Source organism: Simochromis diagramma, unplaced genomic scaffold (assembly GCF_900408965.1).
Source record: "Simochromis diagramma unplaced genomic scaffold, fSimDia1.1 OVJJ01000334.1, whole genome shotgun sequence".
Lineage (NCBI taxonomy): Eukaryota > Metazoa > Chordata > Actinopteri > Cichliformes > Cichlidae > Simochromis > Simochromis diagramma.
In genome coordinates, this window is record NW_024386764.1 from 1,974,143 (window position 1) to 1,998,250 (window position 24,108).

The 24,108-nt window shown below is 43.2% G+C and overlaps 1 protein-coding gene across 5 annotated transcripts in view; it reads left to right on the plus strand.

The window, feature by feature from the left end:
- The window catches only part of ttll7 (tubulin tyrosine ligase-like family, member 7), a 79,743-nt gene that overhangs the window by 30,708 nt on the left and 24,927 nt on the right, over positions 1-24,108 (plus strand). For all 5 annotated transcript variants that reach the window (XM_040031342.1, XM_040031352.1, XM_040031371.1 and 2 more), the window contains exons 10-13: positions 9,212-9,306; positions 11,512-11,659; positions 12,804-12,877; positions 16,093-16,228. In XM_040031342.1, coding sequence (XP_039887276.1) covers positions 9,212-9,306; positions 11,512-11,659; positions 12,804-12,877; positions 16,093-16,228 — 453 coding nt within the window. The remainder of the gene's footprint in view (positions 1-9,211; positions 9,307-11,511; positions 11,660-12,803; positions 12,878-16,092; positions 16,229-24,108) is intronic.

Sequence of the window (24,108 nt, forward strand, 5' to 3'; positions counted from 1 at the left end):
CTTGGGGATAATTGTTTGGGGTTTCTTCCCCCCATCATGCCAACCCAAAATAACATTTTTAGGTTTTTTTCTGAGATTTTGGAGAAACAAAGTGACATTTGATAGTTGGTTGGTATTTTCAGGTGCTGGCATTTTCTGTCATCTTGGAATTAGGGTGCTATTATTACCCTAGGTGACATTTCTTGTGTAGCCGAGCAGTTGCAGTATAAGACAAAAGGATGTACAAGAGAGAGCAAGAGGATGGTGTTCCTTTTGACTGCTGGTGCACCGTGACAGCATTTGTGAGCATTTCGTGTGTGTGTGTGTGTGTGCATGTGTGTGTGTGTGCGTGTGTATGAGACATAGCAAACAGCCGTGAATGCAGTTGTTCCACTCCAGCAGTAATGATCCCCCCTGTGCTACTAGCAGCTCTCTATAAGTCTCATCAATTAACATCCCACGCACACACACACACACACAACCCTGCTTCTCTTTCACGCAACATTTACAGCAACAATAATTTATTTCCCAAATTCAACTGATTAGTCAGGGGATAGTTGCTAGCAAAGAGACCCCCTCTCAAATCCTCACTGCGTACCCTGTCAAGATTGAAAATAACTTTATTACCACTTTTTAGCCCGTCGACGTTCGTTGCTATTCAGCAGGGACGCAACAAGCAGGCGGGCCCATAGGCTGGTTTCCACAAACGGTACCCTATGGCAAGCCCTCAGGTCTAAATTTAATTTTTCAGCAGATCGCTTTGCAACATTTTGTAGTAAACTGAATCTATTTCAGCCCATTTCACCATTTGTTTTAACTTTCTGTTTTCTTCCTGCCCTCGAGTCGATACGAAACAGTAGAAATTAAATTGAACCACAATCTAGGTCTTACGGGTTTGTTCTGGATTTGTGGACGCCCACCACTCAGGTTTCCTTGTTGGTGTCACTGTGAATTACACGTGCCATGCTTCGTTGGGGCTTCACCCAGACTGCTGTTCCGACACTGTCCTCTCTTGCTCTTTTAAATGTCAGAGTTGGTTGTCGGACATGCAAACTCACAACCAGGAAATGAATGTTCAACCTGCGTAGACTCAAAAGCCAGTTGGATACGTGAAAGCTAGATGGTATCATATACAAGAAACTGTCAGATCATATTATCCCTGTTCTTTCAGTTTGTGTTTTTGTCAGCTGTTTTTGAGAGCGTGTAGGAGGATAGAGAGGGAAGAAGAAAAAGGTTGTGTTTCACATCCTCCAATTATACCTTCAGAAAGGAGACACGAGGGTTTTTTTCAGTGGGGCAGCGTGATATTCAAAATAAGGCTCCAAACTCCTGTGTTAGAGGATGCATTTGCCTCTTTGTTGCAACTGCAAAAAAAGGAAAAACCCTCTGTGATACAGTACACTATCTCTTTGTAAGTGGACACAAGCACAGAGATATCATTGGAAATATACTGATAACAAACACAGAGGAATAAAGAGGGACACTCCACAGACCTGCAGACACCTGCTAAGTAGCTTGTCACACCGGTGAGTAGAGAAAAGGCAAGGGGGTGATGAGTCTCAAACCACGGCCAGCCATCAAAGAAGGCGCATTGTGCTCAAAGCAAAACGAGAAAGGGGAGACGGGAAGCTAAAAACGAGAGCGAGGGAGAGAGACAGGCTTTTGTGCGATCCTTGTCTTAATTCAGCAGAGTTTTCAACACAAGTTTTACCTCCTATTGACATTCAAAACATCAGCACTACATAGGCACACACATGCACAAAGACACACACATACACGCACTTGCTCAAATGGCGTAACCTGAGATATTCACTTTCATTAAACCAGCCCAGACAGCATCTGTGTTTCGTATAGGAAAGGCGTTTCATTGAGCCGTGATCTTTGCTTCATGCGGGCGCACACTCAAGTGCGCACACACACACTCACTTGCGTATCCAAGCACGCATTCAAACACGCCTCTCTGCCTAGACTGTAGTTTCTATCGTCAAGGCCAAGGCTTTTGCTCTTAGCGGTTCATTGAGTGTTTTCTTTCTCTTTTAAAAGCAAAAAACCCAGAAAAAAAAACAAACAAAAAAACGAAGCAAACCAGGAGAAAAGTAAAAATCGCTGCACGTGTTCTGTTTAGCTCAGTAGTTGCCTCGTGGCACAAGCTCATGAATTCTGTTAGCATGTAGTGGTGTTATCAGATGGCACTATACAGGCCAAAGGGACCAGCAAGTTTCAAAAAATCCAGCGTCAGGTGTAAGGAGTGCATTTACTTGTTGGGGAAATGCAGCAGCGGGACAATATTATGGCCCCGCACCCCTCGACCCTGCAGCCTCTTTAGGGCCCGTGGCCTGTAAGCTGGCATGACAAATAGTTTCAAATTTACAGAGAAAAATATAAAAATGGGAGAGGACAAGACGTATACACACACACACAAAACTATTGCCTTAAATTTTCCACCCCTGAAACAGAATCTGACAAAGAGCGCAATTTAGCGTTCTCACGAGGTCCTGATGGGTACCCGCGGACCCCCAGCACAAGGACCAGTGAACTGAGGCCCAGCCTCATTACAGGCTCTGGCTCACTTCATTTTTTTAAGCTGTTTCCCCACATGCAGCATAAAAAAGCTCCAGCTGGTCAACTCTAAATAAGAAGAAACGAGTGCTTGTAGTGAGCATGAATAATTAGAAACCTCCCCGGTCCCCGCGAAGCTGTCTCTCTAGTGCCGGGCTCCAGGCAGCTTAGAGGCTGGTCGGCCTGCTTGTTAGGGCTACAGTCAGCATGTGACGGTGTGCTTGTGTCTGTGTGTGTGTCTGTGTGCAGGAGTGAATGTAAGTTAGCGTGTCTAAATTTGATTTGCACTGTGTGAATGTTTGCAGTGTTTGGTACTGTACTGTGTTCGGCTGGACGTTAAACACATCATGAGAGATACAGCCGAGGATGTGTCTGCGATTTTGTGTAAATCTTCTACTCCCTGTCCGCGTGTGTGTCTGTGCGTGTGTGTCTGGATGAATGGTCTTTGCCCCTCTGGGAATAGCCCTCTGTAGTGTGTGGTACGCTACCCTCATCTGCTTACCGACTCCAGCCCATAGTCTTGCTTTTATTCAGTGAGGTTGGCAGGTTTTACTCTTCTGAAACACACACGGGCCTATTCAGGAAGAGAGAAGGAAGAAGCTGGGCGACTTTCACTGCGTTTTATGTCATGTTAAGATAGCGTTGCACAAAGGCAGCTTGATTATTGACGGCAACAATTTCACTACCATCCCCTCATCCATCTCATGTGCTCTTTCTTCGTGTCCTGTCCCCCTTTTTAGGACCGCCGTGCAAAATGATTGGCAGCTAATGAGGCGGGCGTGGTTAGGCAAACTGTGGCACGGGCTTGCTTGTCACGGGCTGTTTGTGTGTTTGTATGTGTGACTGGCCATTACAAAAACAGACCAACAGTCTGCAGCTGAGCTGCTTCCCCATGGGTGGCGATTTTTCACCCTTCCCCTCACCCCTTCCTGCAACTTTCCCCTCTTTGTGTGCTTTGTGTCTCGGATTGTTTCAAGATGAGTTTTGGTTTGTCCTTCCAGCCCATCAGAGCCAACGTAATCCAGACTTCCTTTTTCTTTGGCGTGTTTGTGGTTAGTAATCTGCATTGGCAACTGTAAACAGATGCACAGAGACAAACACATCGATAGTTTTCACACTTTCCTATTTTCCAACCACATACAGACACCAAATGAGTTGGATCTGAGGAAATACTGCTAATGCCTTGGGTGGAATAAATAGTGGCTCACACTTGTTCAGATTTCCAGTAGAAATTCTATTTAATCTGTGGAGAATGAGGTAAAAATGTAATGTTCTTATAGCCTTTCATAAAAGTGTAAAGAGTAGAGATGTTTTCCGGCTACTCTTAGAGGATGGATTTAGAGGTTAGCCTGCCTTTCACATATTTCCTGAGGAAATTTCAGAAGTGTTTCCTAACACCTGCTACAGCCGACTCGAACATTATTGTGTATTCAGAGTGATTAAAGAGGAATTTACTTGCTACCTGTGCTCTCCAAATAATTTTCATCCCTTCATGATTGAATTTTCTAGGGTAAATGATAGAGGAGAATACATACAGTCTGATATTCTCAATTATCTTTCCGAGTCTCTTTTGCCCTCTTCCACCTTTCATTCTCCTTTTGTCTTTGATTAATCTTTGGCACTTAGTGGGATTCATTCTTGTTTAAATGTACATGGATATCGTCCTTACGCTCTGAGGGGTTGTCCTTCCACTTGTAAACCCTAGGTGGCAGTAGTGACCTGCGAGCCACTCCCCGGCTTAAAAGAGGTTTATTAAAGAATAATTAGAATGATGTATGGGACTGTCTGTCTCTATCCACATCCATTTTCCCCCAACATGACTATTTCATGGAATAAGTATCAAATTAGGCGCGCACGGGCTTTGTATGTGGGGCAGTTGAAAACATACACCAACTCTTAGTCATTTATCATCAGGCGTGTATGGCAGTGTCAGTGTGTTTGTGTGCGCACGTGTGATTGAGAAGGAAGATGCACGTTTATGAGTGACATAGGGAACTGCAGCAGCTACAGCTGGCTCTGTGGCATCTTTGAAGGGAAGACATGTTTTCCCTTCATGTTTGTGACAGTCAGCTCTGGACTTCAGATTGTGACTGATGATTTGTTTTTGTTTGAAGACTCTTTGGCATTTTGAATTTTGTGTATAGGTGACTTACTAGATCCACTTAAACCGCATTTAACTACCTTGGATTGTACCCCTTGCATCTTTTCCATGTCTTCAAAAAGCAAGGGAGGTCAGCAAAGCTAAATAGTGTCCCACTCACTTCCAGGACCTTTACCAGACTCCGCTAGAGTGTCCCTGCATCCGAGTGGACTACGTAAAATGCCACAAAAAGAACAAAACGGTGATTGATAAGACGGCTGAAACAAGAGAGCGACTTAACAGGGTGGCTGGCTGTCTGTCTTGCTGTCGCTCTACTACTCATGCTCGGTTTCCCCCTCTCCCTTTCTGCCTCCCTCTCTCATTCCACCATTGTGCAGCAACAAACACTCCATTCTGACAGCGGTTGAACTGTGCCGATACCCTTGAGCGTGCGGGGCAAAATGGGAGGCTTGTCAAAGCAGTGGTTGTTTACACTCTGCCAGGAATAATAAGAGGGGGTCGTTTTTCTGAACCGATTAATCACGAGCAGCCCTTGTACTTGTTTTAGAGAGCATTCCAGACGCAGAATAAATGTCGATGTGGGGTGGCAATTTGTTGTGGAAATAAAGCAGCTGATTGTTGTTGATCCGGTGCCGTTGCTATATTATTAGGGTCTGTGTGGCGAAGCTGCAGAAGCCACAGGTACAAACTGTTTAACGTCCGCTGCATTTTTAGCAGCGAGCGAGACGCGTCGTCATCGCCAGGTTAATGGTTTTATTCATAATTGAAGTGATAACAACAGACAGAGCATCAGTTAGCGTCTTATCATAATACGAGTGGAGACTTTATTCTCTGTAGTTGTGCAGAACGACCTATGACCCGGTTAATAGTGATCTCGTTGTTAGGCATTTATTGTGCTGTTTGGCTCATATTTGCTTACTGGCTATCCTTGGGCAACGCACTTAGATCTCAATTATAATGTTATAATGCCGCAACTTCATTATGTATCAAGTGCCCTGAGATGACTTCTGTTATGATTTGATGCTATATCAATAAAAGTGAATTAAATTTACTTGAATGAGATGCTTCAACAGATCAAACATCAACAGATCCATGTTCAAGCCAGTGGCTGAATGGAATTTTCCACTTGGAAATCACCAGGCATTATCAAATTAAATAAGCCATGTAAAATTTACCGGTTGCATTTCTCCCTGTTTTGTTTGTACTTTAGTGCTCAAAATAAAGATCAGTAGAGGGACTTGCTGTTCACCGAAAATTCAAACCAAATGGATGGTTTAAAAAAAAAGTCTCACGAGGCTCCCCGGCAACAGCCTGTATTTCACAGTGGTCTTCATGAACGATGGCAGGTTACGGTTTTCTCTTTTTTCTTGAGTCATCTCAATCCCACGACTCAAGGTGCTGAAAATAAAAGCTTTACATTTCCCGTCTTTGTTTTTGTTGTAACCCTTTCATCTCTGTACGTTTAATTCAGTAATCAGATGGGGATAAAGGGTCCTGTGAAAGAATTAAAGACCGATATGCTTTTTGACCAAGTGATATTTTGGCTACAGCGATGCGTCGCTGAAGCTGAACCGAATCAAAGAATGAGTAAAAAGGAGTTTCTAATCTTTTCATCTGACGTTTTTATTGAATGCATCTTGGAGCAACCGAGGGCTCCTTTAAGACCCTGCCAGAGTCACTTAAGGAAATCAGAGTGGGGGTTTTGGGAGCCTGCAGGGGTTCATTAGGACCAGACTGGTTCAACTTCCTTTTGCCAGGGAGGAAACAGAGAACACAGAAACACAGAGAGCGAGAGAAAAATGAAGAGAGGTAACGACCGGAGAATGAGGGCTAGCACGGGGAGGGAGCGGGGACGGGAGGGGAGCGCAGGGTCAGTGGTGACCAGTCAGAAAAACCCGGTGAGAGACAGAAAGAGTGGAAATAGAAACTAGGGAGGAGAGGAGTGCAACTGGCAGCAAGAAGAAGGTGAGAGACAAAACAGCTGAGGGAGAGCAAAGAAAGCCAGCGAGCGCTGCGATGCCAGTCTCTCCTGTGACAGCTTGACACCACGAATCAAACTAAGAAACGAAGACGAGTAACGAGACGAGCGTCACCAGGATCACTGCCAGTCTGGCTCTTACCTATAGGCTACGGCGCTCTAAAGCCATACTGTTTTCACTGTGGCTGTCACATTGGCGAGCGCTCTAAATGAACACAGACCTTCTTTTTTATTTATTTTTTCTTTAGTAATGTTTCGCTTTCTTTGATAAGATAACTGCAGGATGAAGTGGAGCGCCGTCCTCCTCGGCACAGAGAGGATTGTACACTTCATTCTTTTGAGCGAAAGAGTTGCATAGGGTCTCTCTGTTCCTGTTTTCCTCATGGCGCTAGAACACATTCATCACCCCCGTACTGATAAATGGCTGCTGTATACAAAATAATAAAAAACACACGCACACGCACGCTTACAAGGGCACGTCCGTACAAACACACTTCATATTTGTGAGGCTTTTGTAGCTCACCTGTGATATTTATGGAGTTATTGCCTAAACTAGTTAAAGGGACTCAGGCAGTGACAGCCCAGGGAAGGTTATATGCATATTTACAGACAGCCACAGCTCAGTATCGAGTTTCTGAGGAAATAGCAAGAATAAAAAGCTTCCTGGTATCACAACAGTCACGTTTCTTAGGTCAGTTTGGGTGTAGCTGCTGATCGCTGGAAGGTGCAGATTTACATTTTTTCTCCTTTATTTTATTTTCTATAGCTGCCTCGTGATCCTAATGCGCAGTCTTTCAGCAGTTACGGCCTTTTTTTGGGGGGTTACGCACACACGCTCTGGCTCTCGCAGTTCCTGGGAGTCTAGCAGCGGTGTAAATATTATCTTACATCACTGTTCCCGAATCTGCCACACAGCACTGAGCACCTTTATGTCAGGATTAGTAATGGGTAGTTCAGATGTAGGAGAGAGAAGGAGGGATGGAGTTACAGAGAGCTACCCCCACAACCCTTGAGAGGCTTTGCATGCCGTCTCCAAAGGGGCTTTCAAATTTTGGTGCTCGGGAAAACCTTATGGTTCCAAATAGCTTGATGCTGCACGCCAGCCTTTTTTTCCATCCATCTCTTTTACCGTCCTTTACCCCACATTCCTGATTGGTGGATAGAACGGGATCTGTAATAGACACTAAAACCTGTGATTAGCTCAGTTTTGCTCTGTTACTGAAATCCCGATTTGTGATTGGCTGTTGTCCTGCTTTGATGTGTTCAACTGTATCCAACGGCTTTTTTCCAAAGGAAGACGGGAACTAGAGGAATAGTGTTTGTGATACAAGTACTCACGTTGACTGCAGAGTAAGGCTACTGGGAGAGGTTGAATTTCCAGCTAGACGCCCAGACAGTTGGCTGTGATTTTCATTCATAAAAGCAGATAATTTTGACTTCAGGGTACATAAACATTGTCAATGAATTGAGAAAAAAACACCCGGAAAATATATTAATAGGAGGACATTGTCTATTAAGGTGATGTTAACTGTTGCTGTTCATAACCTCTGATTTTGTTGAACTGATTTATAGCAACAAAGTAACAAAATTCCCTTCGCTACTCAACAAATAAACCCTTATCCCATACGACCACATCACCCAGACATTAAAAAAAAAATGGGCGGTCTAAGACTTTTGGACAGTGTTAATAAAAGAGCCGACTTATCTCCACAATCAAGCCGTATCAAACTCGGCCAGCCTTTCGTTGGGCATCTGTTGCACTGTCATTTGAAGTCAGCTCATAGAAAGACACCATTCCTCTCACGGTTGCCAGTTCATTCACCCTCCCTCTGCACTTCTCTTCCATTTTTTTGCAGCCTTTGTTGTCTCACATAATCTCTTTCTCACTGCGGGAACATAACAAAGAGTAAAAAGAATTGATTTGTTGTGTCAGGTATAATAACTGATATTTGAATACCTTGCACTGGTGCTGGAAATTGTTCCGTTAAGAATGGTACATTGCTCTTGAATTTCTCCCCAGATGATACCTGCTTTTGTACCTCGAATCCGAGGTGGCTCTTTCTGTTTCTTGCTGAGCGGAATCTCTCTGAGCGCTCTTGATTGTCCGTGATGGCACTGAGCTGAGCGACGGCAGTTCTCTGATGCTCGCAAAGACGTGCGCGTCGAGGCGTCGGGCTGTTGCGAGCAATCTTAGGATACAGAGTCAGGAACCAGGGTCAGTTATGGGGTGAGCGATTAACCCACACAGTCTGTTTGTATGCATTCACTCTGACGCAAATATGCTCTTCTAAATGCACGGGCATACACTCGTCAGAGCCAGAGTGGATTTATGCCCAGGCAAAGGCTAAGAGTTGCAAAGTGTCCGTCAAAGAGAGAAAAAACCCTCAACTTTCATCTCTTTCTCACTACTTCTCTCCTTGTCGGAATAGATCTTTTTTTTCTTTCCTCCAAAGATGCTCTAAACTCACTCCTGTAATTGCGTAGCCTGTCTGTTGGACTGATAAGAAAGGAGAAAAAAGTGATATGAAGCAGAACAAGAAGAGAAAAAAATACTGAGCATCCTTTGAATGTGTCTGTTCTCTCTTACCTGACAGATCAATCGAGCTCCGAGCTTTGGGACAGATCAGAAGATTGATTACGATGTGAAGAAAGGTGTGCTGCTCAATGCCCTCAAACTCCTCAACATCAGGTATTGTTTTCCACCCTGTCTTACACATACACACCCATGCAAATAGATGCAACAAACTGCATCTACGGTTTGCAAATCCTGCCCGCGGCTCTTTTGCCCGTCTCTAGTGGCTCCCTGTGGCTTTCACAAAAATAAGTAGCTGAATATAAATATGGAAAGTAACTATGCTGCTGCGGTAAAAATGTGGAGCCTTTACATTGAATTAAAAAAATGTGTTCCTCTCAGCCAGCCGGTCACCTGCTGCCTTATCCTCTTAGTTTTGCTGGAAATCAGTAGAGGTGTCTGGCATGGATGCACGTAAACACATAAATGTGTAGCCTTAGCTATGCATTCAAAAAGAAATAACAGGAAAACAAAGAATTTAACATGGAAAGATTTGTGTCCTTGCTGCTGGCACGCTCGATCTGAAGCCTATAAGACCACTACATGTTTTATCAACAAACTTCACAATTGCTCTGTTTAGTTGGTGAAGTTTTGTGCGCAGACGCACTCGAAGTTTGTATCAAGCCTTCCTTTAAAGGGCTTTAAATGCTCAGAATTCCAATCGGTGCTTAGGTTTCTTTTATTTATTTATTTATCTTTTAATTTGACAGCCGAGCAAACGTAAAAATTATTTTGACGCACAGTACAATCCGGCCATTATCTTGTTTTGGTTTCAGACTGATGAGACAGTAGTGACATTAGCGTGGACGCAGCAGGAAGTTGAAGCTTTGGACAAATAAATTGCTGTCTTTCTAAATTTGTGTGTTGGTGTTTCTGTGGTGGATAAAAAGACGGATAATGGCCAAGGTACAAAGCCATGCAATACCATCCACTGTGTGCTTTGTGAACCCTTCAATCAGAGATGCTGGGTGTTTGTGAGTTTCTGAATGTGTCTTTTTTTTAACCTGTGCGCTGATCTGTGGTCCGTATATCTACATACGCTTCCTCTGCTGCTCTTTGTTTTGGTTTGTGGGTGTATTTCATTTTTTTTAAATGCGCACTGTTTTTATTTTGGAATGTATTTGTCGTATAGGTAGGGTGCGTGTTTGTGTGCACGTGTGTGTGTTTGTGTTTGCTGGCATGCTTTTGTGTCCCCTGGCTGCGGAGAGTCTGTCCTGATTGATCATTGTACACCAGACCTCTGCTCTTTTTTCCCTCTTTTCTCTGTGTGCTTGTCCTCCTCTTACTGCTCTAAATATAGTCTCAGCTCTGCTAGTCACACACATATATACAAACAAAGTGCACGCACACACACACACACACTGGATCAATTACATGCAACATCGTATACATCTAATTTGGCCAAGTGAGGTGCACCGGGCCCACATAAAGACCGGCTCCATCCTCCTGAATGGATTCATGTGGGCCAAACAAATCTCTTCTCAAAGTGATTTGTTACATGGCTGATGTTTAATGTGCTGCCACAGATTAAAAAGGGAGATTTGGTTATTTTATGACAAATAAGTCGTCGTAGGAGGGCTTGAAAGGCACGGGGAAGCTCTTTCCACTGGACATAGCGCTTATGTTCACGCTACAGTGAGTGTGGGGGGGCTTCGCTCACTTTTTCCTTGTATAGTAATGACTTTGCTTCCCCCAAAGGGAGGAGCTGGTGCTGTGTAGAGGTAGGCTTGGCTCTTGATTCTGCTCACCACATCAACTGTATCAAATGGGATCAATTCAGACCCGGTCGGGCATGGACATTGATAAACCTCAGTCCCCCAAAAGCACTCAATATCCAATTTAAAGGACCAGCGATTGACTAAAATGAATTGCCCTTTCTCTAGACCGCAGTGGCCCACTTGTTCAGAATTAGCTGTCTGGTCCTGTTCATCCCAGAGTTGTTTGTGTCTCAGCTTCATCTCTGTTTTTGTATTGTTGAGTGTTTTGTGGGGGCTTTTTGTCTGTCTTTTTTTTAAACCAGCACAATGATGTGATAAGGCAGATATTCAGGTCAGCTAGGGAGGAGGCCCACAAGCTGTCAGGCTTTATTATGACACTTTTAAAAACCCTTTTCCGTTGATTATGTGTGTGTGTGTGTTTTTCCCAGTACTGTCTAGTGTTACAAATAACCATTACATGCAAAGCAAAACTAAACAAAGAGAGCTTTGGTGACAGCAAACATTAAAAGGTGCGATCAGAATGTTTCTGCTCTTAGTTAGCTCTTAAATCTGAACCCTTTCCGTGTATGTGCGATGTTAGTTGTCTTGCTTTTCGTTGATCCAGGGCGAGTGATAAGAAACGCAACCTAGCCCAGCAGAAGGCAGAGGCTCAGAGACGGCTGTACGGACACGGATCCATGAAGAAACTCTCGGCCGCTTCCTCGGACTGGGAGAAACAACGTCACACGCTGGAGCGACGAAGAGAAGAGCTGGTGAGGACGAGCAGAAAGAAAGAGAAAGCAGGAGGGGAACAGAAATCCATTCATTTAAAACTTTTTTTTAAATTCACAAATACTGGGCTTTATATCCACTCCTTCACACACACTGTCCCACCGCAGGTACAACCACAGTTGTCTAAAGCGCTGGCTGGTATCAAACTGCAGGGCAGCATCTGCGATGCTAAGCACCTGTACAAGGCGGTGCTCCTTAACTGTGGTCGAGGGAGTTGAGAGCGCTACTCATTCATTTCCCCACCCGGACATTCAAAACCGGCCTGGGGATTAGAACAATGACTGCACAGTCTCGAGCGGCGGTCGTAAGTCATGAGATACTTTTAAGCTTTGCAGGCCACACGAAAATGTGCACAAAAAGGTGGTTTGGCTTCAGACAGGCTCACATCAGAGATCTGTGACGTGTCATTACAGACATTTACTTAACACACCGATCAGCTGGCACATCAATATATTTGACATATAAATTATATGTCTCAGCACCCTGCTGTATTATGCACTTGAAACACAAGTCGAAAAGCAGAAACTCAGTTTCAGTTACTTCTTACTTTGTGTCAGAAGACTCAAAAGTTTCTGACACAAGCATACCATTTAATTATTTTCTCTTTGAAATGAAGTCGGGGGAGCTTTGCTCATGTATATGGGGAAAAGTGGCAGCTACTAGTACTTTAACGCCTCCCACCCTCTTTGATTAGCCTTTTGATTAGCCATGGCACTAATCAGTGGGAATGAGGAAAGATGGCGGAAAGGCACCTTTTAGAAAAAGGGCATCGCTTCGTTTTCGAGTGCTGTTATGGCTGAAGTGTGAGACCAGGTTTGGCTCTATGAAAGGCACACGCTGCTTAGAGCTAAATGAGATTGCAGTGCTGGTAGGAAAGTGGTCCCCTCCTTTCGTCTTTATGCCAAATTGGCCAACTGAGCTCCACAATTACACCTTTGTAACATACTAATAAAAGAGTAAATGGACTCAATTATGAGTCATTGATGAGTGAGACTCTTTGTGCTCTTTTCTTTCTTGCAGGAATTCATTCTGTCTTTGCCTCTAATAGAATATATTGTTTTGTTGGCACTGACTTTCATCTGGAAGAAGTTGTCATTTGTCTCTTTGCTCTTCTCTTATGTTTAGAAAGAGCGGCTGGCACAGGTTCGCAAGCAGATTTCAAGGGAGGAGCATGAAAAGCAACATCTGGGGAACTACAGGTAGGAAAGAGACAGACAACTGGGGCGAAGAGCCTCTCCCTCCAGGAACACCACCCACTGTACTTGTGCCAGTGCTCTTACATTTATGGGGGTCATCTCGAGAGTGCCAGGCTCTCAGGAAAACAAATAAAGCTGTTGCAGGAAGAACAACCAAAAGCGAATCTATTGTTTGGAGAGAAGAACTGACTGAACGAATGACGAGAATGAAAGCTGTCCAGTGATGTGTAGGAACAAGGACCAAATTGTTACTCTTCTATGCACAGTGTGCACAACAAAGTTACTTTAGTGTACACCTTTCTTGACAAATGGCAGCCGGCTTTTCCCCACACTTTTATCTCCCCCCGAAATCCAGCAGGGACACTGGAAGACATTAAGCATGTCAATTTTTAATAGTCAGCTTACAGATGGAGCAGATTCACCTTACAGCATGACTCAGCAACACAAAGTTCAGATTTGCTGCTTGTCCCTTATAAATTGTTAATGCTCTTTCCTCCCTCTGTGTCTCTTCCTGCCTTAATCCAACACATACCCCCCCCTTTTCTCTCCCAGTATGTTCCTCATTCACCCACTTACACACAAAAACAAAGACAAACAGTCACAACTGGCTCACACACACAACACACACCCTTCTTGCTGTCTTCCCAACTCTAAGTGACTTCTTGACTCATCACTTGAGTGAATGGCTGGTGAATTTTGAATGCTGATCCAGGCCTGCATGAAGTGCTGTCACCTCCTTCCTATTTTTCGACAGGCAGTCAGACAGTCAATCAGGCAGGCTGGCGTCTGTCTGGAGCACCCTGGTAAAGACCTCTTAGCATTCAAATAGTGTCCCTGCACAACGCTGAAGTCTGATTAACACAGTGCTTCTCATTAGATGAGTTTGGGTAATGAACTGACTTACATTGTGCTATTAGATGAAACTGTATCAGGTACAGACAATGACCGTGATCCGAGGGAAACCCAGCAGGTATTTGCTCTTCATTTAGGATTCTTTAAAGGGTACAGCTTGTGTTTTATATATACATGTAATATATATATGTGTGAATAGCACAAAGAGGTACGCTTACAGTTGAGAATGCTCATATTAAAATAAAGAATAGAAATAAAAGGTCAGCATATGTAAATTAATGTGAAAAAGAAAGTTTCTGAGACAAAAGACTTGTAGACCAACTTCCTTTACACAGACAAAACCAAAGTGGTGATAGCTGGCCCGTCCCTCGGCCTAAACTGGGCAATGCAACAGCGATCCCACCAAATCCACAGCAGACAACCCGATTGAAATGCTGAGCAGACCCTCAATCAGCTGAAGCAACATCATAAAGAAGAGTGGGCCAAAATTCCTCCACAGTGATGTGAGAGAGTGATAAAGTCATACAGAAAACAATTACTTCAACTTATTGCTGCTAAAGTGGTTCTATGAGCTATTGAATCATGGGGTGCATTTAGGTTTTCACTTGCTTTTTTCACATGACTCTACAGTAATCCCCGTGAGCAGACCCTCAGACATCAGACTACTCTAAATGCTCGTTTTTAGACAGGTTTTTTTTGCACTGTCGACTTAATGCGAGTGGATAAAGCCCTGTCTGCCTGCTGTTTGTATCTTTTGCACACTCTGGGATGTGGTTCACACTCCCAGAGTGAACGGGCCCCTTTAAATGTCTGGGGACAGCAAACTTTAAAGACCTGTTGACCAAATCAAATGTTGTTATTCAGTAGAGTTTCAGATGTTAGTTTTTCTTTAACTCCAGTTGAGGACTGAAAGTAAGGCCCAGCAAACGTTTTAGTTAAACAATAGTGAGAGGTCACCCCCACGTAAAACGTCCATTTGCTCAGAGATAGACGCTGCCAAAAAGACTGAGCAGTTAACACCCACTATTAAAGTGCCTCACCTTAAGCTTCTCAGTCGAGTGATTCATGACGCTCTTTAGGATTGAAACGTTCTGGCTCTTTTCATATGTTATGAATCCATTTTCGTTTATGTGACCGTTATAAAAATGTGTCTTGGGAATGAAAAGAACCATTACATGCACCCTAGAAACTGAGAAGTCTCACATATAGTGAATTGAAGGGATGGGATTCAAATGGCAGCTTTATCTCAGGTGTCACAATCAATGTACCTGTTTGCATAATACTGGGTAACGGCTTTGGTCCAATTAAATAGTTCAGCTTTACGTGGCATTACACAGAAATCTGCTACACATACACGGGTATCTGTGAGTAGCTCAAAGCCTATTAATCAATATTTAAAAAGATCCGGCCTGTCATTGTGCCATGGTAGAACGTTTTCCACTGCTGTGTCCTTGCTGTGACTTCATTCATCTCTATAGTTTTCTCCTTTAATCACAGGTCTGTGCTTGTGAGTGTTTTTCTAACCAACTTGAGGGGAGTTTAGTGCTTAATATCGTCTGTGCAGACGCCAGACTACATTCATGCTTTTGCAATAACTAAGGCCAGTTCTTATCTTGATTAAAACAATAACCTTGTTTTGACTTAATGGCTAAAGCGATGGCATTGGGAGTTTGCAGATGTATTATGAGGGTAACCAGGCATTGTTCTAATCCCCTCAGGCCTTGGATAAACACCGAGCACTGTTATTTTAGTCTTAAGGGCACAAATGTGAATGTGTGAATGGGCGCATTAGCAAAGACTGCAAACACAGCGACGCTCGTGCACACGTCGGTGTACAGCGTGTAGAAAGCTGTTGTATTAATGCACCGAGTGAAAAGATTGACTGATGTTCATGCAGTTTCTTCTGTTAAGGTCTCATTAATATTCTTCTGTCTGTATTTGCTCTTTGCTGCCTCCTTCCTCATCCTTCACTCTCACCTTTTGTTTGTCTTTCTCTGCACTTGCTGCACCTTGACCTTTCTGTCTCTCCCACCAATTATTGTGCCTCATCTTTATCTTTCTTTCTATCCCTGTTCTTTTTTTATTTTCTTTGTCTCTCTAAATCTCTTTACCCCTTTTCCACTTTTTTTTTTACCCCCACTGACTTCCTAAATATTTCACGGCTTCTCTTTCCACCCCATATCCCTCTTTTCCTTAACCTGAACCACCCTTTTTCTCATTCTTCCACTCCGTCTCTCTCACCTTCTACTTTTATGACCCCATTTGTGACCCATCATTTCCCTTCATTTTCCCCTTTCCTTTGTCCATTGTTCCTCACCTCGTCTTCACTCTCTTCTCCTTTCTCCCTCCTTCTCTGCGGTCCACAGACGTATTTACCCCCCAGACGACAAGCTGCTGTTGGAAAAGTATGAAAGCCTGCTCTCGGCCGCCTTTCAGACCTTCCTCGCCGGGCGAGCTGCCTCACTTCAAAAGGAAATGAATAATCCTCTGAAACGAATGAAGGCACGTACGTCAGTGGCAGACTGTCACGGACTCACACACGCACAAACACACGCACACAAGCAAAGAAAACTGCAGAAACCCACACCCAAACATATTCAGACACTTGTGGACAAGCAAACGTAAAAGAAAAGAAGCACACACACATTTCTATTAAGATTCTGCCCATAGAGACAAAAAGGATGCACAAATAGCGCGAAAGTGTGCCGCAGCCCTTGGTATTTGTTAGAACACCTGAAAATACGTCCTTCTTCTCCTCTCTACCTTTCCGCTGTCATTCACCCTTTTCACAAATATTCATTATGTTGTGCACATGAGCTTTTAAAAGCAAACAACAATGTCACTTTTATTACTTTATTTACTTTACAGTTACACCCTGTTTTCCTCTTTCTTCTTCTGTGTTTTCCTAACTTTCTTCCTTTCTGCAAAGGTTAACCAAGTTGCTGGCCACACATTTCAATGCATTTTTATGCAGTTTGATTACATATTTATCGCACTTACACACATATATGTGTAGGTATATACACTCAGAAGCTTGTGCAGTCATGCACTTATGAAATTGTAAAAGTCATTGTATGCTTATGAATACCAGCACTCTGCAGTATCAGGAGGAATGCATCTTCAGTTAAGCTTTGAAGGTAAAGGTATGAAGAGAGGACAACAGCTGATCTACATCAGAAAGATGAGAATGGGAGATGAAGGAACGATGAGCGGAGGATAATATAGTCATAAAGTAAAAAGGATGGTGAGACACTGATAGAGAGTTGTTTTGTTACTATTGTTTTGACTTGACTAGAGTACAAAAAAATGGAGAGAAAGGGGCAATTTTTGGTTTTCATGTCTGGTTATGTATTCAAGAGGAACAAATCAATGGAATGAAAAGACACAGGGGAGGGAACCGTGGGATATTTAAAAACACGGAGCGAAGAAGCAATGATGAGGAGGAACGATGCAGATAGAACAAAAAAGCCTTAACTGCGTTTGGCAACTGAATAGCAGAAGTGAATACTGTGCAGAATGTGGATATTTTTGACAGTAGTATTGACATTACAAGTACATATCAAAGTACTGTCATATGGAGCCATCGGAGCTTTTGTGGAAACTGCCTCAGCAGTTTGCACCCTGTCGCAGTGTTTTTTTTTTTTCAAAAACTTATTGTGTGTCCTTTAAAGAATGGAAATCTCTGCAGAGCATTTTTAGAGATGTCAATCAAAGACTGGTCAGAGCCGAAACAAAATATAAAGGCAGCGAGTGTTGCTTTTGTGTTTCCTATCTAATAACACGATCATGAGTGACAACTCGACTGTCCTTATTCAGAGACAGAGTGTGAGATACTAATCTGAACCATTTATGGGGAAAAAGATGTTCCTGAACTGCAGTATGATATTCATCAGAGCACAAAAAACACATCTTATGCAAACGTTTTCTTGCCTTATGTTTAAACATTTCCTCTAGTTTTGAGAGAGTCTGCGAGTGTTTTCAGGTACCTTTCTAAAAGCAGTGGGGGAGGGGGCTTGTGGAGCCAAGCTCTATGTTTAGTCACTACTCTGCCACTTTAATAGGTACGTCGCACTAGTAGAGAAGAATTAACACAGAATGGAGAGAATGAAAGTTATCCACAGACGGTCTGAAATGTTATTCTTCTATGCACAGTGTCAACTTTGGACCTATTCAGAAAACTGCATTAGCATGTACACATTTCTTGACAATTGCCAACTGGCTTTCCCCACACTTTCATTATTCCCCCACAGAAAACATAAAGCACGCCAATTTTCAATAGTCAGCTCACAGATGGAGCAGACTCACTGTGAGGCGTGACTCGGCAACACGAAGTTTGCTGCTTGTCCCTTATAAATTGTGACACACTAACCAGCCACTTTAATAGGTACACCTTGTTAGCACCAGGTTGGACCCCTTTGGCCTTCAGAACTGCTTTAATTCATCAAGGTGCTAAAAAAATCCCCAAAGGTTTCGGTCTACCTTGACATGGTTGCGTCACAGTTTTTTTCAGATCAGCATCCGTGATTTACGTCGTATGTTTCACCAAATCCCAAAGGTGCTCTGTTGGACTGGGATCTGGTAATCGTGCAGGACATTTGGATACAGTGAACTCAGTGAAACCAGAATAAGATGTTTTAGAGTTTTGTGCCACGGCACGTTATCCTGTTGGCCATCAGACGATGGATCCACTGTGGTCATGAAGAGATGGACGTGGTCAGAAACAATGGCTAGGGTGTTTAAACAACACTGTGCTACAGAAATCGTCAAGCATCAGAACGTGTATTATTTGTACAATTTCCTCCGATGATGTTTGTGATCCCGTGCTGTTCTTAGCTGACAGGATGGCACCCGGTGCGGTCTTCTGCTGCTGTAGCCCACCTGCTTCAGGTTTTGATGTGATGTGATGTTCAGAGATGCTCTTTTGCATTTCTGAACTTGGTTGTAACCCGTAGTTATCTGAGTTACTGTTGCCTTCCTATCAGATCGAAGCAAACCGGCCATTCTCCTCTGACTTTGCCTTTTTCTGCTTAAATGCACTTAATTGCTGGATATTAACCTTATCAAGCATTTTTACAGGTGTGCTTAACAAAGTAGATGGTGGGTGTATATTTCATAGTTATTGGTCGGATCATTACGATTCAAATGCTAAATTAGTGAGCTTTCTTTTTAGCTCCGTGTGCATGCGTCTGCTGTGTGCTGCTGTCGTGCATGGCTCTACTAGTTTCCCTCCCTTCCATTTCTGTTCTTTGTTTTATTGTGTGCCCTTTGCAAAACACACCTAGCAGAGCAGCTGAGAGACAAGTGAAAGGAAGATAATGTCATTCGAAGAGATGACAACTTGTTATGTTACTGTAAACAAAAGCTTCCCAACAAGTGTTAAACCAAGCATAACAAAATGAGAAAGAGAGCCTGAGAGAGCCAGAGCTGTTCTGTCATTGTCAGCGGCTGAGACTGTTTGACAGTCTAAATTAAATCAAACAGAATTTAAAGAGAACCGAATAGAAAGTGTGTAAAAATGAAAATACCTCCAGACTGGTTTAAGTTAGATTAGCATTAAAAACTTAATTTATCAGGGAGTTTCATTACTCGTGATGTTGCTTTTTTTCTTTGAGACATCATCCCTTAGCTCTGCTTAGATGGGCAACCCATGCGGCCAATCAAATGCAAAGGCAGATTGGGATCATAGGGGATAATCATGTGAAAGAAGGAAGGGGGCGTTTCCAAGACAGCAAGTGTTGTGGTACAAAGAGACGGGAGCCGGTCGGGAAAAATGGAAGAAACACGTGAAGATGTAAAATGAGCAGCGTCTGGCTGCATTTCAGTGACTCTGGGTTTCTGATTGTTTAAATGAATCTGAATGTGCGTTTAAAGCCATTTATGATTCTTAACTTGTTGAATCTGCCGCTCACCACAACAAGCACAAGCACAAATTTCGCACTTTTAACTGCTTTTTCACAAGTTTCACAGCTTTTCCTACTGATAAAAACCTCCCATATGGCCATTTATACAACACAAAGTAATTAAGCAATAAACAATTAACTTGTTGAACCCCAATGCCCCCAGTACTGGAGGCGAGAGGGAGAACATCTGGAATTACCGCCAGATCTGTTATTTAAATATAGAAGCGTGTGGTTTTCACAGAAACGTCAGAATCTCATCCAAAAGCCCACAAAACCATTTCAACAACCACCAAAAAGCTAAAACAGCAAAAAGAGCATGTAAATACCATCCATCCATCTTCTTCTGCTTATCCGGGGCCGGGTCAGGGGGGCAGCAGCCCCTGCAGAGAAGCCCAGACCTCCCTCTCCCCAGCCACCTCCTCCAGCTTGTCCGGGGGAACACCAAGGCGTTCCCAGGCCAGCCGAGAGATATAATCTCTCCAGCGCATCCTGGGTCTGCCCCGGGGCCTCCTCCCGGTGTGACGTGCCTGCAGCACCTCGCCCAGGAGGCGCCCAGGAGGCATCCTTGTCAGATGCCCGAACCACCTCAGCTGGCTCCTTTCGATGTGGAGGAGCAGCTGCTCTACTCTGAGCTCCTCCCGGATGGCTGAACCTCTCACCCTATCTCTAAGGGAGAGGCCAGCCACGCTTCGGAGGAAGCTCATTTCTGCCGCTTGCATCCGTGATCTTGTTCTTTCGGTCACTACCCACAGCTCGTGACTGTAGGTGAGGGTAGGGACGTAGATCCACCGGTAAATTGAGACTCGACGGACCAGTACAGCGTCTGCATCACTGCAGCCGCAGCACCAATCTGTCTGTCTCCCGCTTCCTTCTGCCGTCACTTGTGAACAAGACCCTGAGATACTTAAACTCCTCCACTTGGGGCAGGAACTTGTCCCTGACCTGGAAAAACACAAAACGCAGATCCGTCTGTTCACCTGACAGCATGAACACAGACATGCCGCCAGATGCTGAAAGCGTCATCTCACAGATTCTGAAACTGCAGGTTTTTGTCACTTTCTGACCAAAATTCACTGAACCAGCAGCTAAAGTAGCCCAAAACTACGCTTCTCACATCGTCATGAATTCCCTCTTGCTTTGGCTGCACTTCCCGCACAGCTCGATCTCTGTGCGTTTCTGAGATCCTAATTTCTGCTGTTCAGTACAGAAGAAACTTTAACTTTTACAAATTAGGGCAAATTGGAATACGCTTAGCTATGCCTTTAATAAAACCTTTGCAACTTTGTGAAAAACAGAAAAGTTTCTGTTTTTCTTTGAAAAAGATTGTTTTTCCTTTTCTGCTGTAGAAATTTCTACAGTTAAAACTAAAACCCTGGACAGTCTGGGCATTGAGCTACCAGAACCTATTCTGTCATTTTACTCATTTATTTCTTACAATTTCAGTCCAAAGAGTCGAGCTGAGAGATTTCTTTCTTTGTCACAGCAGCTTTTTCTTTATCATGTAGAAAAACAATTAAACATGTAACTTGTAACTGACAGAAAGTCAGAGTTTCACTGGCCTCGCCCACTTAGGGTCAAAGTGGGCTGTATGTGGCCCGCGATGTAAACTGAGGTTGACACACCTGCTCTACTTGTTTTCATAGCTGACGGTACACATTTCTGTGCCTTTTTTAACCATATTCACTCTTAGTGTACCCATGAGTTAAGCACCTCTGGCCCAGATTAACCACGCTAAAACTTCTTTAACTGAAAGTTTACAATTTTGAGTACAGAGCCATGTCCATAATTGTTTGGACAAAGGCACAATTTTTGTATTTTTGCCTCCACAGCGTGGCGTACACCACCAAGAGTGGAATTTAAATCAAGCAATCAACATTTCATTGAAGTGAAGACTTTTAGCTTTAATTCAGCGGATTTTACAAACGTCAGTTAATCTACAATTATTACAGACATTTTTATATGCAATACTGTAGTTTCAAAGACTCAAATTTAATTGGAAAATGGACTGACAATCAGGTTCATATCCAGGTAAGGCCTGCTCCCTGACGCGTTCTTAAATGCAATGAATGCATTGATCAGCTCAGCAACACCCACAGATCACAGAGAACAGCTGAAGTGCATGATGACAGAATTATTTCAATGATTAGGAAAAAAACAACATATAACAAAGTCAAGAATGTTCTTAAGGACCTACATGTTTCACTGCCAGAGTCTATGACCAAGAGACGCATTCATCAGTGACAACAGAGGTTTATAAGTGCAAACCACTAGTTACACACAAGAAAAGAGGCTGTACACGGCCTGTGAGATAAAACCAACGTGAACCAGAACGATGACTGCAGAGGATTAGCATTAGTACAAGTATTAAAAACAATCCTTGTAATTAATTTCTGTCAGTTTTGCCAGCAAATTTAGTTAATAACGAGACCGTGTATTAACATGTGTGTCAAACTCACTGAAATGAATCCAGAAAGCCTGCACTCCAGTGACACGATGATTATTTGATTTAAAATCCACTGTGATGATGTAGAGTGGTAAAACCACAAAAAGATTGTGTCGTTGGCCAACAAATTATAGACCAAATTTAAATCTAATTTAAATCTACTCATCTTAAGCTTTACTTGAAACCAAACCATTATTATTGGTAACATAAATAATATCTCGTGTTTTGCATGTTTATGAATTCATCATCTGGCAAGCACTGCCTGCTACCTCAGGCACTTTTTTATTTAAAATAAGCCAGAGGTTATTTGCCAGCATGCCATTTATCATGTTTGACAGACGCTGTACCTGCAAGACTCACGTTTGCTGCCTTTGAGGGCTTCTTGGGGCCACGAATTGAAAAATGTCATGGATTGTCACACGATCAAAGGAAAGTAAAACCTGCATTGTAAACATGCTGATTGACTGTAGAGCACCCTCCTGACTTGGACCACTGTGCTACAGACAGCCCAGCCACAGGTTGCACTGGTTTCCACTGGGTTCCGCTCACCTTTATTCCTTTTCTGATTACAGTTAGGTGGAACAGGTATGAGTCGGGCTGTTAGTCCTCTCGTCTATCTTAGCTACCAGTGTTTCCCTGTGCGCTCAGGTGACGTCTTCCTAATCCTGCAACTGTTTCACTTGGATACTGACTGAAAAAAAAGGATGTAAAGCAGATGCACGCTCAGTTTGCCTGAGGAGCTCTAGAAACAGAACAGCACAAGTATACAAACTGCACAAGATGTCTCCAAGCACTTTAGAGCAATTGCAGAGCCCATGAAAGCGGTAAGGGGTGCAAATATATGAAATTAATACAAGAATGGTAAGAACATGTAAGTCTCGCTGTATCTAATATTTAAAAGCAAATTGCAGTGTTAAAAAGGGGGAAAAGGTTTGTCCTAAAGACCTCTGCGTTACACAATTTGTTGTCCAGTGACATAAAAAGTACTGTGTTTGTAAAATACAGTTTATTATCCTACATGGATCCGACACGGACAGAGACCATTGGTAGTGCAGTACTATAACATGCAGCTTATGTAACATGCACACAGGCACACGGCTGAAAATGTTTATTTTGGGAGTAAAGTAGGAACAAAAAGCTGAGTAGTGACAGTGTAGCAGGTCGCAGCCTAAATTTCACGTACGCTCAGTTTTATAAACTCTTGACAAAAGTACTTAAGAAAAGCTAAATAGCTCTCAGCTTCTCTTAAATTCTGTATATGCGTCAGATTTGGTTTTCCCACGTACTGTAAAGCATTTGAAAGCATCCATGTAATCTGCTTTGGTGAAATTTAACAAGGTAATGGTCCTTCAGTGATTTTAAAACTACTGTGGGTGGGGAAGCGCTCACCTCGTGAGAGGAGGCGAGCATTGAGTTGGCTTGCTCTTTACTGCATAGAAATGGCTGCAAGTTGTAAATGAATTTATCAGAGCAATGCACAGTAAAGCCACAATATAAACATAGTGTTTCAACATTCACTGCAATAGACGTCGCGCAACACTGAATGTTGTTATCATGAAAAACTTAAATACAGCTTAAAATGATGGAGTTGACTCAGACTGTGTTCATACAGCATATTCTTCTCAGTCTGTCTTTTTTCAGTCACTCTAATGATGAAAGAGCAAATGCAGCAGGCTGGGGAGAAAGCCCTGCACTCGGCGTCATTTTCAGAGCACTCTGACGTTTTTTGCAGACGCTTCGGGACCTTCTAGTTGAAAACTTCAGAACTTTTCAGAAAGGCACTGGCGTTCTCACTTCTGCTGCCTTTCAGGAAGCGTGTCATACAGTACTAGTCACCCCGATAACCAAGACAACGAAGGAGAAGTTTGTCCCTGCTGTGTCCATTTTATGCTTCGATAATAAAACGCAAAGGAGTGATGCTTTTCTGTCACATGACAATGCATGGAGCGGCGATATATTGTCAGGATATTGTTGTCATGGAAACAAAACCCACACACGGTGACGGGGTGCTTTGTTTGATGGAGCTCCTCAGCGTCCTG